The sequence below is a fragment of the Phycodurus eques genome, chromosome 8, assembly GCF_024500275.1.
Source record: "Phycodurus eques isolate BA_2022a chromosome 8, UOR_Pequ_1.1, whole genome shotgun sequence".
NCBI classification, from domain to species: Eukaryota; Metazoa; Chordata; class Actinopteri; order Syngnathiformes; family Syngnathidae; genus Phycodurus; species Phycodurus eques.
The window spans coordinates 21120799-21135710 of NC_084532.1; the positions used below are offsets into that span (position 1 = coordinate 21120799).

General features: G+C 43.8%; 1 protein-coding gene across 1 annotated transcript in view; it reads right to left on the reverse strand.

The window, feature by feature from the left end:
• Positions 1-10246, reverse strand: part of zbtb7a (zinc finger and BTB domain containing 7a) — a 26627-nt gene extending 16381 nt beyond the window's left edge. The window contains exons 1-2 of the mRNA XM_061683884.1: positions 10126-10246; positions 1-204 (exon numbers count right to left, since the gene is read on the reverse strand). The exon at positions 1-204 is cut by the window's left edge and continues 360 nt beyond it. Of these exons, the coding sequence (XP_061539868.1) occupies positions 1-204; positions 10126-10215 (294 nt within the window). The 5' untranslated portion in view covers positions 10216-10246. The remainder of the gene's footprint in view (positions 205-10125) is intronic.
• Positions 10247-14912: the final 4666 nt, after the last annotated feature.

A 14912-nucleotide genomic window follows, 5' to 3' on the forward strand; every position in this document is an offset into this window, starting at 1 on the left:
CTCGGGGAAGGGGATCCCCACAGGACCCTCTTCGGCCTCTCCTGCTCCTCCTCGGCCTCCGCCGCCCCCGCCGCCTGCCGTCCCTCTGAGCCGCCTTCCTCCCCTCCCGCCGGCTCCGGACGACATCTTCCACCAGCCTGCCGCCGAGCCGCCTAGCACAGCCCCCACCCGTGTATCCGTCCTGCCGTCCGTCTGTCTGCCTGTCTGAGAGGGAAACGACACAAAACCGGCATATTAATATCTATACAGGAAGCTTCAGATCAAAACTGATAAAAACAGATATGCTGACTATCATTCTTAGCATCATTCAAACAAATTAGAACAAATTATAAAACAATCAGCTGTATTAGTCCTAAGTTTATGGCATTGATCAAACTTGATGATCCAACAGCTGCCTCGTAGCACCGCCTAGACAACTAAACTCTGCCAAAAAGTCAGCGTACTTAAACCAGAACATGAAGGAAATTATACAATTCCATACCAGGAAGCTATTACCTCAGCCAAAGCCAAAAGTCAGTCAAGTATGGTCATATATGAAAGGTACTGTAAACAAACGTACTAATGAGTATTTCTGGTTCAAGTTGAGTTGTGCTGAGTTGAATCAGTGGAGCAATATGAAAGTGATGTTTTTATAAATATTTGCCCAAAAAAAACAAAAAGCAAATCAAAGACTTATGGCATCATAACCGTGTCATACAGCACAAAAGGCCCCTCCTCCATGAGTGTGGTGTCTTTTCCCGTTCTATTCAATCTACTTTTATCTACACATTCACTTCAAACCGACAAGACAGAATACAGTTACCATGGACAATGTGATGTACAGTACTCAGTAGAAAACTGTGTCACTCCAAAGTCAAATCCCACTGAAGTTGAGTAAAAAATAACTTTTCCTGCCTCAAAAGTGAAACGAAATCCACAAGGTCGAACCCACTATCTAGCGTGATGATAGCTAGATAGATGATTAATCCCGTTAGGGAAATTCAGGATATGTTATATTTTGAATATGCTAATCAGATAGTACTGTATACTTCTAGTACAATTACAAGATAAAATACACGTGGCCTAACAGAAATGCTGTTCATAATAGTAAATTGATACAAATTCAGTGAAGCAATGGGCCTTCTTAAACAACATCCGTGGGTTAGGACATGTAGCCTACTACATAATGTACTATCTGTATGTGTGCAGGTGGTAGGTGTGTCTCATAAACACCTACACCCATGTGTGCGCGTGTCTGTGCCCTTGTGCAAGAGGTCATGGAGGACAGATAGGCAGAGGGCAGTGGAGATCAAAATGCATGCTGGGAGCTGGGCTGTCAGCTGGGAGCCAGGGCAGAGAGCGAGGGAGGTGGAAGAAGTAAAAAAAAAAAGAAAAAAAAAAAAAGGTAGAGGGAAGTAGTGAGAGGGGCAGGGGGGCTGCCATAGAGGACCCTATGGAAAAAACTCCACAAGGAAGAGGACACACAACAAGCTGCGAGGGAACAGTATTAAAAGGGAGGTTGTCAATCCGGTCTGAGCTGGTTACCCCACCCTGCACTGTGTGCCAAGTTTCAGGAAAGGCTGTCCCCTTGCTCACGTGTGGGGGGGAGATTAAAATGATCGACTGAAGCCTGCGCAGTGGGAGGGGGGTTTCGAGAGAACAAGCCACCCTCAATTCCTGTATCAACACACTCGCATGCACACACACACACACAAATGCTGTGCCATCAAAGAGACATCAATAATGCACACACAAACACACACATAAACACGTATCCCACATCTACCGCCCACCCTCTCCTCTCCATCTGCCAGGGTGAGGCAGCAGGGGGTGAGACCGGGAGGGGTGGGAGGGGGGGGGGGTCGTGTGTGTGTGTGTGTGTGTGTGTTAGGCTCTCAATATGAGCAAGCGTTCTAACGACCGTGCAGCAGATTAGTTTCTAGGTATGCTTGCACACTGCAGCCCCCCCACCAAACCTGCCTAACCTGGCTGCCTCTCCTCCTTCACACCTGTTCACCTGCATTCACCTCTCATGTTCCCCTCCTATCTTTGCACTGTTCAACCAACTACGCCTATCTGTCGCCACACCTTCAAAATTGGCCTTTTACTCTCATTTGGAGTCGAGGGGTAGGAGCAAAGAGCATTTCTTGTTACCTAAAATGGTGGCATGATCATTAAAAAAGCGAGGTCATACAATGCAATTAATGGGAGTATTAAAATGAAAATAGAGTGGAAGCGCTAAGGGCAAACAATGCATTCTGGAACGCTGATCAAGCAGTTTGAAACTATTTTTCCCCACAGGAATAAATGGAAACAAATAGAGTAAAATTGTCACTATCATACAACCTTCATGAGCCACACATGATTTTAAGTAACATTTTAACAGCCTAAACTGTTACACAAGCATGAAATGGGCTTAACTTGATGAAGGTGTAATAGGAAGTTGATTCACGCCTCAAATGCACTTTAATGCGTTTGATGTTTTAACCGTCTCAAATGTCACTCAAGGTTACACAGGTTTGTTCTTCATTGCATCCATTTTCTAGACCGCTAATCCTCTTTCAGCTCTTGAGGGAGCTGGAACCTATCCAAGTTGACTTCGGTAGAGAGGTAGGGTACACCCTGGACTGGTCGTCAGCCAATCAGAGGCCGCATATTGACAAACAACCACTTGCACTCACATTCACAACTGAGGACAATTTAGTGTCTTCAATGAACTTAAAATGCATATCTTTGGAATGTGGAATCCTGAAGTACCACAAGAAAACCCATGCAAGCACGGGTAGAATATGAAAACACCAACCAGGAAGGCTGGAGCTGAAATTCGAACCCCAACCTCAGAACTGGGAGGCATATGTGCTAACCACTCAATCTCCCTGCCACCTGGGTTTGTTAATTTTAAACAACAACTTTCTGTTAACTTTGATGACACGTGACAAAGCATATGGTCATGCTGACGTCTTACTGCTACACCCAATTTCTGGTGTAATTCTTCCACTATGGCAAAAAGGCTGCAAAAAAGGTAAAGAAAAAAAAAAAAGCAAAACATCAGTTAATCGTTTGTTACCCACTGAACTGAGCCCTTTGTGAAGTGCACAGAGGTCTTACAGGACATCATGAGTAACAATGGTTTGAACTTGAACTTCACGGCATACTTTTCACGGTAATTCTGGTCAAATGATAAATTGCGATGTTCCACTCTAGTGGTATGTTCATTAAAAGACAAGATCATATAATGCGTGTGAAAAAACCACAATACAAGCGCATCCAGTCATTGGAGTCTCATTTACACCGTCAATGACAAAAAACAGTCTGACAGGACGAGCAAATTCATAAATTGTATTAGAGGAGGCCTCATCTGAATATGCAGAGAATGAAGTGTAGGAAGCAGAGGACAAAGACTAAAAAGAGAGCTGATGGCTCAGGATGCAAGGAAATGCAGGTGTGTGTGTGTGTGAGAGAGAGAGAGAGAGAGAGAGAGAGAGAGAGAGAGGGAGAGAGAGAGAGAGAGAGAGAGAGAGAGAGAGAGAGAGACACCAAATGGCCTCCGGTCACATCCTCTGAAGGTGGAAAGTGATCTCCGTGTGCCCATCCAGACCTGACTTCGAGCACCTGCACTCGAGCGGGCTTTGGCTGCGAGCTTGTGTACGTTATCCTCGGCACATACAGGAGCTGACCCCGGGTCAGGGCTTTGTAGGGGTAAAGACGCTGAGCTGAGAGGAGATAAAACACACACATACACACACACACACACACACACACACACACTGAAGTGAGAGCCAAAGAGGCATGGAGGGATTCCTCTGCATGCTGGAGCCACCTGTCCTTAGATGACCTAACGTGGACTAAAAAAACACATTGCAACCAACCTGATCCCCAGCACCTCCTTGTGGCTCGCAACATTCCCTATCACTAATTCATGCTTTCAGGCCACAGAGCCCAACACCCGGTACAAAATAGGGTGGCGGCTGTCCGTATCCTTATCGCTCTACTTCCATTGAAGAGGCCATTCTCAAGTCTGCCCATAAGAACCCCTGTCCTGCTTCGCAAGTCAAACGCTGATTGAAATACACTGGGTTCCAACCCCTTCGCCTCATCCCTTCCATGTCACTCAACCTCTTTGAACAAAGCTGCACATTACCCAAATACACTTCAGGCATGAAACGACAGTCTCAATAGTGGCAATTAGTACTTGTGTGTTTAGTAGCCACACCCAATTTGCTCGTCAGTCACGTGGCGATTTATTTCGGCCTATTCGACATTATGTGAAACACAGATGAAAGATATCCACTGCTGTGAATCAAATAGTCTGTCTTTGCTAGCAAATACCATTCATGTCCACAAACAAGGAGGCAAAAATGTTAAGCGTGAAAAACCTCAGATGTGTTTTAGATAGACAGCACATTTGAAGGAAAATGATTTTGAGGTTTTAGTGAACACGAGGCGTTATATCGTTCAAAACAAGTTCTAACCAGTTGATTAAATGTGCTTCTGTGATTATTATTATTATTATTATTTTAAATAATTATTAGAATGTAGGGTCTCTCTTTCATATTTCTAGTATAAGCATTTTTCACTGTCTTACCCCCATTGCTGATGTGTAGTAATGCCAATGGAATGGGGGACCAAATCAAACTGAGAATTTTCTTTCTTTTGAGGTATTATTAGAGCCGTACCTGTATATAAAAGGGTTTGAAGTTCAACATGCAAACAAAAAAATATCTAGAACTTCGAGCTGCTCCGTGTGTGTTGTTTGATGGTTTATAATTTACTAGAACATCGATGCTACTCTTATTAGCATGTCCGACCAGGTCCCTCTGTTAGTCACTTATTAGTATTACAGTTGATTGAATGCATATCAATACATATAACATTGCCCAGGACCCTGCGATGCGACTATTCCACACACATACACTGCGATGACGATGCTCAAATGAAGCCCTATTTGACACCATTTTATACTTTTACCACACAGCATGCTGGTGTTAACTTATAAATATATAGATTCTGTGTAAAAAGCACGGACTGATAAATGTCAGATCTACTGTTATTCCTCTGAGATTTGCTGGACAAAAGAGTCTTATCAGTGCAAACTTAAGTGACTCATTGGTCACAAAAGTGAAGTTTTTCAAGTAACAGACTATAAAATATCAATTTTCATTGACTCATGCATTATATTTTGACCAGGGTCTTAAGATAAGTGTGCAACAGAAATCAAGTACAAACACTGGATAACAGACATAAAGTCAAAGACAAAGTCCTTATCGCTGCCCTAAACTGCCTTTGTCTCTGCCCCTTTTAACACTTTTAAACACTTCAAGGAAACATCCACTGTGATGGAATAGCCTGGTTCAAATCAACAAGACTGAAGGTTAGATAGTGCAATATACCGGAAAAGAGGGTTGGTGAGTATGGGTGTGTGTGTTTGTGTGTTGTCACCGTGGCAAAAGCGTATTTTGAACAAGTGCCATGACAACTACGTGACTGATGCCAGGAGACTTGTGGAAGGAAAAGCGATTGGTCTTCGTGGGAGACAAGCAGGAAGAGGGTGAGCAGCTGATAAAACTGACGTTGCAAAAGCCGCTCTGGGTCTCGCGGCGTTCGCTTGCAACTGAGCAGGAAGTGCTGGTGAACACACAGAAAGTGAGTGAAGTGGTACTGGGTGAGGCCCGGTTATTAAACTCACAACCACTGATAACTGCAAAGTGTACAAGGCCTTGGAATCCGGCTCAGATGTCAATTATAAACTTAGATCTCATTCGTTTAGCTGGTAAAACCTGCTTCAATAAGAGAAAAGCTCAACACCCACAGGTGGGGCAAAGATTCATTTGAGGAAGCAAGCAGGGGGTCATTAAGTTATTTTGCCCTTATGCAGACCCATTATAGTATAACAAGTACATTGGATACAGACGTGTGTGCAACTGAAAATTTTGACAATTTTATCAACTGCAAAGAATATATACACAATATTAAGATGATGTAATTATTAATTTGAAAAGATCCTAACAAGATCAAGATCAAATGAAATCAGTTGCTAATGACAGTGTAACCTCCACTGCTGAAAGCCACCAAAACAGTCCTATTTCAACTAAAATGTTCTGGAAAAACACGCTTCAAAAATCAAACAAGCGTTTGGATTTTTTTCAACTACTTCAAACTAACATAATACATGATGTGACACAAGACTTCAGTAACTGTGATGATGAGCATCTAGAGGTCTGACTAGAAAGTTTCCATTTTTGTGTTGCCGCCACACTAAGGCTACCGGAAATGGTAGAGAAGTGTGATTATAAACATAAAACCAGGAATGGAACATGCAACGGTCTGAATGCTCAGTACAATATGATACTACATCAGTATTCATAAATTGTCTCTAGTTGACAGCATTGCTCTGAAAACACCTTCCTATTACTTCTCTGTTATTTGACTGACGGTATCGTCAAAGACTAAGTAGTTTTACTTTATTTTGAAGCATTATTATATGGTGGTTAACTTCCCAGACTCCACTGTTACCCCTCTGAAGAGGTTACAGGGGTGTTGAGAATTTAATATGGTTTTGTCATTAAACGCAAGACCCGAGTGTTTTATTATTTTAATGGCATGTTATAAACAGTCCTTAACGTTTTTACACAATTAGGAATGTAAAAAAATAGGGGGTGTATTTGTGACGTGAACCAACTTCACATCTTGCTTTTGTCGTTTAAGACTTGATTGTTTAATGTCTTAATCTTAGTATTAAAACCTAAAACATACTTAAAACATACAGTTTTGCAAAGGTGACAGTTTTCAGTCAAAAACAAATTAATTCACATAAATTGCTAAGGGGAAATGTTGTTTTGAAATGAGAACTTTGAAACTCAACCAGCATCAATAAACAGTGTGTTAAACCTTAGAGGTTCCATGATGCCATTACATTGATTAAAGCGCTTCAAAACCACAACTTTGTCATACGTACGCTCTTCTTATGCAAAGCTGTATTTTAAGACAACACTCGCTTCCTTTAAGCTTGAGTAACTGTGAGGCCGCCATGTTACAAACTGGGAAGTGTGACCAAATCTTAACACATGGCTTCAGAAGGGACGTACGGCCCAGCAGAATGTTGGCGAGCCCGACGCGGGACCAGCGAGGCCGCACGCAGACTAAGCGGGAAGGACGGCTTCCTCCGAGTCTATGGCAAACATGTAATAGAAGCCGCTGTGTAATCAGATGACCAGCTCTCTGCTTCCTCAATCCCTCTGTCCCCACTGTCTGTGCCTCCCTCTTAGGTTGTACTGTTGCTCCATCTCAGCAGCAACGCATCACCTCACTTCCCCTTCTCTTGCTGCTCTTCCGCTGAGGAGGCGAAGCAGCTAAGATCACGCCAGTCCTCTTGTGACGTGCCAACCTCAAACGCAACCCACCCATCTCCTCTCCTAAATCAACATCAACAGTGTCACATCGGTCACATGTCGCCGTCCCGACCACTCCGCCGCCGCCGCTCTGCTTAATTAAAAGGCGGCTGTGGTCTCTGTGCTAGTTATTTTAGCAATATCCAAATAGACAGTGGGCATGTGATGAGAGCCTTTAATGAATGCATGTTTTTGCATCACGCCATGAACATAAAAAAAAAAAAATCTCAGTGTCTTCACCTCTAGCCTGAAAAACATCCCAAGCTTCTCTTGCTCAACCTAATTTGATCAGGTAGTGTTGCCCTGGCCATAATAAATGTCCCAGAAGAGAACAGAAGAAGCCCCTTTATTTCCCCTAGACACCAGCACAACAACAGGAAAACAACAGAGAGGGGTCTGTGTGGCTGCAAGCCGTGCTATACTGAGCAGCTGACCAGGGGAACCAAACACAAGGGAAGAAGTGAGGCTGCAGTGAGGGAAGGGGCTGCTAAAGCTATTGGATTCTGATTTAGCATTAATTTACACGCAGCAGGAAAGAAATGACTCAGCTTGGTATGAAGCTTAAAAAAAAAAAAAAAAACCACCACCAGAGGATTCCACCACACATCATGTGCATTTGCAGGGTTGCCTCAAAATGGGAAAATTAGGTCGCATCATTTGGTTGGGAAAAATATGCCTTAAAGGTTGCACGTGTACAACGTAAGCCGCTGACTTAGTACCAAAGTGTTTCGTACTGATTTGCCATTTTATAGTGGTTAATATTTTTTTAGCACTAATGTGAGTTAACGGCAAACACTACGAAGAAAATTTATCTGCATCAGCAATATGACATTTAAAGTTAACATGCTTGAAGATTAGCCCCTTTCCCACTACCTAACCTCCTTTTCCCTTACATCTATTCTGTAATAAATGCATAGAATGGCAGGGATGAAGTTGAGCTACCATTTTGCGCCTTCTGGGGTACTATTGTAGCTGTAACAGGGGCTCCTCAGTTTACGACGGTCCTAACGTACTTGTACGATATTTTAAAAGTTAGGAACGGTGCATGGCGTAAAAATCTGAACCACAACACAGGAAGCCATGCGCATTTACCGCCATACTGACAGTTTTTCTTTTGACTGGTTTATGGCAAAACTTTTTTTCAGACAAATATTTACTGTAAACTACCGAAATGCCTGAGTTTACCACCTGATACTTCGCTTGCCCTTTTGTGTTGGAAGCAATTGTCCGACAAATATTTCTGACGTCACACCAAACGCGGAAGTCGTCACGCATCTAATTATCCAATTGCAGGATGTCGTCCATAGTTGTGGCAATATCCTGCCTAATTTGGGTCCTGAATAAAAAGCAAAGGCAGCTGTATCTTCTCTTTTATGGTTCTGAAGCATCAGCTTCGTGGGATCCCTTGAAGGTATTGTTTTATTAAACATCTTGGGCTGTTAAAGTGTTATTCAAAACATTACCTGTACAGCTAGTTAAGATTTTATGATAGCCACAATGGATTCTTTCTATTTCCATTATTACTTGTTGGATAAAGTCAAAATTGCGTTCCTCAAGACAATGTGCTCAACCTTCGACGTTCCAATGTGTAACTTCATTAATTTACATATAGCAAACGCAACAGGAAAGGAGCATGGTATGAAGCTTGAAAAAAACACAGGAGGATTCCATCACACATCATTAGCATTCACATTTAAAAAACGTGTTATAAAGCGTACTGTAGAATTCAATCCCAAAAAATGTCTAGCTTCAAACTGCCACGGCGACATCAGGCAAACCTGTCTTCTCAGTCATTCAAAAGCTGCTCGTTTCGGGCTATAGTGGTAGAGGCACAAACATACAGGAATATCAAACTGTATTCAGCCTCACCGCCAAATTGATGGGTGGTGTCTTGGACCAGCCCACAGCCACTGAAGTCCCCTGCAATTCCCTTGGAATCTATTGTTGGTAACACAGACGCACACACATGCATGCATGCGTGCACACTTACGCACACCAACACATATGGCGTCCTAGTTTAACCTCTTGGTGGGATTTGCTTGAGCCAACTATGCCCCCGTGGTCCAAAGCGGCACCTTGAGAAGTAGCATAAATGAGTGGAATCAGGACGATCACAATGGCGGTATCTATTGTATGCCCTCACATTGAACACTGGGTGACAGAAAAAAAGTGTCCTTGCTGCTTCCTTCTGAGAAGCATACCACACTGCTTCCAAACATTTGGGCGTCTTCAAGTACCCTCTTCGTGCCCACATTAAAAGAGCAACAACAAAACGGGTCCAACGAGTATGTCCAGCCAAACAAATGCATGCCTTGTTCCCATGCAAGGCATGGTGCTTAAAACCACAAGTGAGGCAGGTGAGCTTGGAGCTAGATGCTCGTAAGCAAGAGTGAAGTCTCCACCACCCCAAAAACTATAGAGCTTTATTTATGTGGTTTGGGGAGTCTAAAAAAAAAAAAATACCTGACTGAAAGTCTTAAAAGTTACAGCTGCAGACCATTTGCCAACTTCCTTCAGTGTTCCACACTAATAATTATAGAATGTCATAAGAACGTGTCTTCAAATAAATAAAAACTGCATGAGAACAGAAGCAGAGGAGCTGTGCAGCACATTGACCCATTTGCCTTTCCCTACTTCATGTGCAAGTGGGTCAAGAACTCTGAACTCCTTCACTGGCAACATGATGTGAGTTCCATCCCTCCTGCCTGACTCACTTCTCAAGACAATGTGTGCGTGTGTGTGTTTCTGGTGTTCTTACCAAATAGGAGGTAAGTGTCCCCAGCTCTGCCTCCCCTGCCTGCCTGTGGGCCAGCTCTGCTGCCTGCGTCTCTGGGCAGGGCTCGAGCATTACCAGACAGGAAACTTGCGAGTGGCCCTAGTCATACAGGCAAGCCCTTGCCTGATCCCACACAAACAGACCCCCCCCCCCCCCTCTCCCTTTCCCCTCCAGCAACCATCATTACCCCACGCCCCTCTATTTTCAGCCCACAACTGGGATCTGCATGAGCTCTGCTTATTGGCCCTACAACCGCTCACACGCCACACCTCCTCGATGGGATAGGCTGGCGGCTGCTCTCTTTCCTGGATTGCCACAGGCAAAGGACTCTGGGAGATGGTGTTCCGGGAGCCCGCTTGACCTGTTTTACAGCCACGGCACAGGACTACGACCCCCAGCTCCCTCGGCCCTCGCCCGCCTCCACGCTCTCCGAGCCTGTTTTAACGCAAGCACTCCGGGGCTGAATTATACACTGGAGTGTATTGCTAACAGGCTGCCAGGTATTAAAGTACAGATGAGGCATGAAGCAAATGATTAAAAAAAAAAAAAAAAAAAAAAAAAAAAAAAAAAAAAAAGAATCCAAATAAAATGCACAAACGTGAGCGGTGGATTCTGTCAGGGGCTCACGGTGGCATTACATTTCACACACACCTCAAACTCCTGACCAAAATGACAACATAGGACCATGCTGCGCATCGCGCTGTCACAAAAAGTTGCTTTTGACTTTATTATTAATTCATAACAGTTCCCGCTCTCTCGTCGCCCTCCTCCTGCAAGTACTTCCACCTGCCTGAAAAGTCGTAACCGTAAACTTTTCAAATTCTCGAGCAGTGTGAGGGAAGTGTCAAAAAGAGGAACCTTGACTGGTGACCCACCACCCAGGCCAGCCGCCCCCCACAGCTCACCCTCCTCCCTTATTCCTCCCACTCTCCTCCGCTGGCCCTACCCCCCCCCCCCCCACCCCCTGCTTGACAGGCCCAGGGCAGCAAGCGAGGGGATGGTAGGCTGCCTTTTAGCTCACCTGCGATGGCCGTGGTGCTGCTTGTTGTGGGGTTAGCGCAGCCCTCCGCTCTCCTCCTCTCCGGAGCGCTCTCTCTCTCTCTCTCTCTCTCTCTCTGTGGCTCTTTCTCCCTTCTCCCTGCCTCTTGTCACTGTTGTGCAGGCTTAAAGCCCCCGTATGCGCTAACCAAGCAGCAGCAGATCAACTCAATTCCCTTCCTGGTTTCTGGAGGGCAAAGAGGTCCCTCCCTTTCTCTCTCTCCTCCTCACTCACCCTCGCTCTTAAAGAAACAGCCTCTCTTCGCCTCCCCCACCTCCTCCCTCCTGCCACCAAGCAGAAAAGTCAAGTGGAAATTTCTCCCCGTGTCTCTGAAGTGGACACTTGCTAAAGTCATAAACTCAATCAGACAAATGATTAACCCATGCTTCCCCAAGCCGCGCTTTCACATCAGCCTATGGAGCTGTGTGCTACGATCACGTGTAGTTTAAGGTTAAATAAGGTTGTCCTCCCTTTCTTAACCTGCTACTACTTTCCTTCTCTATTGCGAGAAGTCGCACCCACTCATCCCACTGCCTGAGGTCATGGCGTCCCACCCCAAAAGCAAGCCTTGGCAGATTCCAGCACATAATAGCGGGGGCTGCCTGCAAGCCCCTTCACATTCCCTGGCTTCGCCCCCGCTCGCTGCACATAATACCTGCCAAGCTCCAACAGGTGAGCTGTCAGGGAAGACAGTGATCATGTAGGAGTACGTTGCCCATGTCCAAAATGCGCAAAGCACTTGATATTGCGCCACTTCCCTGTCGCTCACCTACATACACACACACACGTGCACATGTATGCACGCACACACACACGCACACACACACACACACACACCACCTTGATTGAGCGCAAGCCAGCCATTCTGCGGCAAAGAGGCAGTATTCTGACATACTCGCCTGAATGCCCGTTTAAGAAAACACATAGAAGAGCACATACTTAACACCACGTGTCCCATGGGCCACCATGCATATGTTACAAGAAGGTAATGGGACAACCTGTACCTAGAGGGTGCTGTTCTTCTGCATAACCACAAGGGACCGGAAAGAAACATGGTTGTCCCTCAGTACTGTACTATTAGGACTCGGAAGTGCTTTCCTTCAGTGATTCCTAACCTTTACTGATCCAAGGCACATACAGTACTCACATGTTAGGGATGTTGGTATTTTTGGTGAAATTTCAGTATGAACCTGAAATGAACTATAACCTTTACAGGTGAACTTAATTTGACCTTCTCTACACTTTTGAATGGACATGTCCAACTGTTTCAGTACTTTTGACGCAAGTGGCTGTTTTCCAACAAGGAGCTGAAGGGAAAAATTCACAACAGGTATAAATTTCGCCCAAACGGCCAATATTCATAGTTTTTTTGTGAGCACATTTTGCAATTTGTCACAATGCACCAACAAACAAAAATGACACAAAAAAGATATTTACTGTACAATGAAATAATTATATCATCTCAATTTACTCACAAATTTGCAAAACACACGTGGGGTTAATCCTTTATCTGCTCAGTGAGCTGAAATCACAGTTTGACTTTTGGAGGATTTTTATCCAGAAAATTTTGGTTGCACTTCAAACTGTATAATTTTTCAATGAAAAGAGTATCAGGGCCACAATAAAAAATAAAAATAAAATAATCGCACCACAAATTACTTGTTATATTACAAGAATACATGTGTGCATTTCTTCTTGGGCCGCATGGTGCACGACTGGTTAGCACATCTACCTCACAGTTCTGAAGATGCGAGTTCAAATCCGGCCTCGACTGTGTGGATTTGCATGTTCTCCCCGTGCCTGCGTGGGGTTTCTCCAGGTACTCCGGTTTCTTCCCACATCCCAAAAACATGCATGGTAGGTTAATTGAAGACTCTAAATAGCCCGTAGGTGTGAGTGCGAATGGTTGGTTGTTTTTATGTGCCCTGCGACTCGCTGGTGACCAGTTCAGGGTGTACCCCGCCTCTCAGGAGAAAATGTGAAACAACTTTCTTCTAAAATACATGACTCTTATCCTCAAATAAGCATTCCCCCCCCCCCCTCAAAATAGGACTATTTTCGTAATTTGATGACTTTGATCTAATTATTATACGATACGACTTTGCATCTTGAACATCATGGATTTAAAAAAAAAAGAAAAAAGAAAAATAGTACTTAATTCACATAAGAGTACGACTTTGATCTTGTATTGTCATTTTTCTTTTCAGAGTGGTTCTAATACTCTAAACCTCTCAAAACTAAACAATAAAATATACTAAAATATTTTTTATAGGCACATATCAGTCAACCCAGCATACCCCACGACAGAAGTGACAAGCTCACAGTCAAAATGAGGTTTCATGACAATTCTTACCTTTCTTTTGTATCTCAAGATGAAACATTCAGGAATCTCTGTGGAGAATGACAGCAAGAAGGGGGAAATATTACAGTACAGCACTTACTGCCTTCATTGTTAGGGAATAATTTTAATACAGCTGACCACAATTTAAAATATCTTAAACCTAAAAAGGTACCATAGCTACCTATGCTAAAATGCTAGGTCAATTCTGGTGACTCAATGCGACTTAATAGTTTTGACTAACATTTTACAACGCATAAATCATGCACTCTTATCGTCCATATTCGACTACATTTGTTGAGAAAGAATTCCACAGGCATAAGTTTCTTAAAGACTAGCCTTTCTTGTGAGAATCGAAGTTAGCACACTGAACTACTAGCAACTCCAGAATGCTACGTAGTGCACATTCTCCAGCTTTTACTGTTGTTCTGTTGCGCACACGTACCTTTTCCAGCCTGAGTGGCGATTTTTCGACACTTAATTTCATATGTTGAACGTAAGGACGAGAGTCATGTAGACAGAAAAATTGCTGCAACAGTACCTGAAGGAAGTTTCTGGAAGTAAAAGTTTCCCGCTGACAAGTGACATGTGATTTTGTCTATCCCCGTTGACAAGAAAAAACACAAGAAAATATCTGGAAAATATATTAACAACACTTTAAAGAACCCGTTGTGACTATTAAACTCAATATGCTCACGTTTGGTAATAATTAAAAAAATAATAATACATGTAATAATGCAAGTACTTTGTCCTTTATTCCATTAGGATCCCACCCATTCATTCATCTTTTCTTTCATCCAACCATTTTCTGTTGTGCTTGTCCTCATTTTGGTCTCGGGTAAGATGGAGCCTATCCCAGCCGGCTTTTGGTGAGGGGAAGGCACCCTGGATTGGTCGCCAGTCAATTACAGGGCACATTTAGACAAACTATCCTGTGGTAAGCGGATTCAACATATAAATCGACTACGGCCTGGAGGCCAAATCCAGCCCACCGTCCGTTTTTTAGCTGCCCACAGCCTATACAGTCCTATGATTAACAATTGACAAGGCCCGTGTCATTGCCTGCATTTTACTACTTACTTTATACACTGGGTGGCAAGGCAGGAGAGGAAGAAAATTCTTCTAATTCATCACAATCCTTGTTTTGTACAATTCATACATCATTTGCTAAGTTGCGCTGCGGAATTGAAATTATTTGCTCTACTTTGTGAAGGTCAGTTTAGTATAGATTGCTCTTGTTTTGGTTCAGAACGGTCCTAGCTTGTATGGTGCCCTGTGAGACTGCCCTTAGACGCCCCCGCTGGAAATGCCGGTCTGTGTGGCTACACATATCGCACATACCAGAAACTGCCACTGTTAGTGGGATACGGGGCCTCTGGCGGCCCATCAATT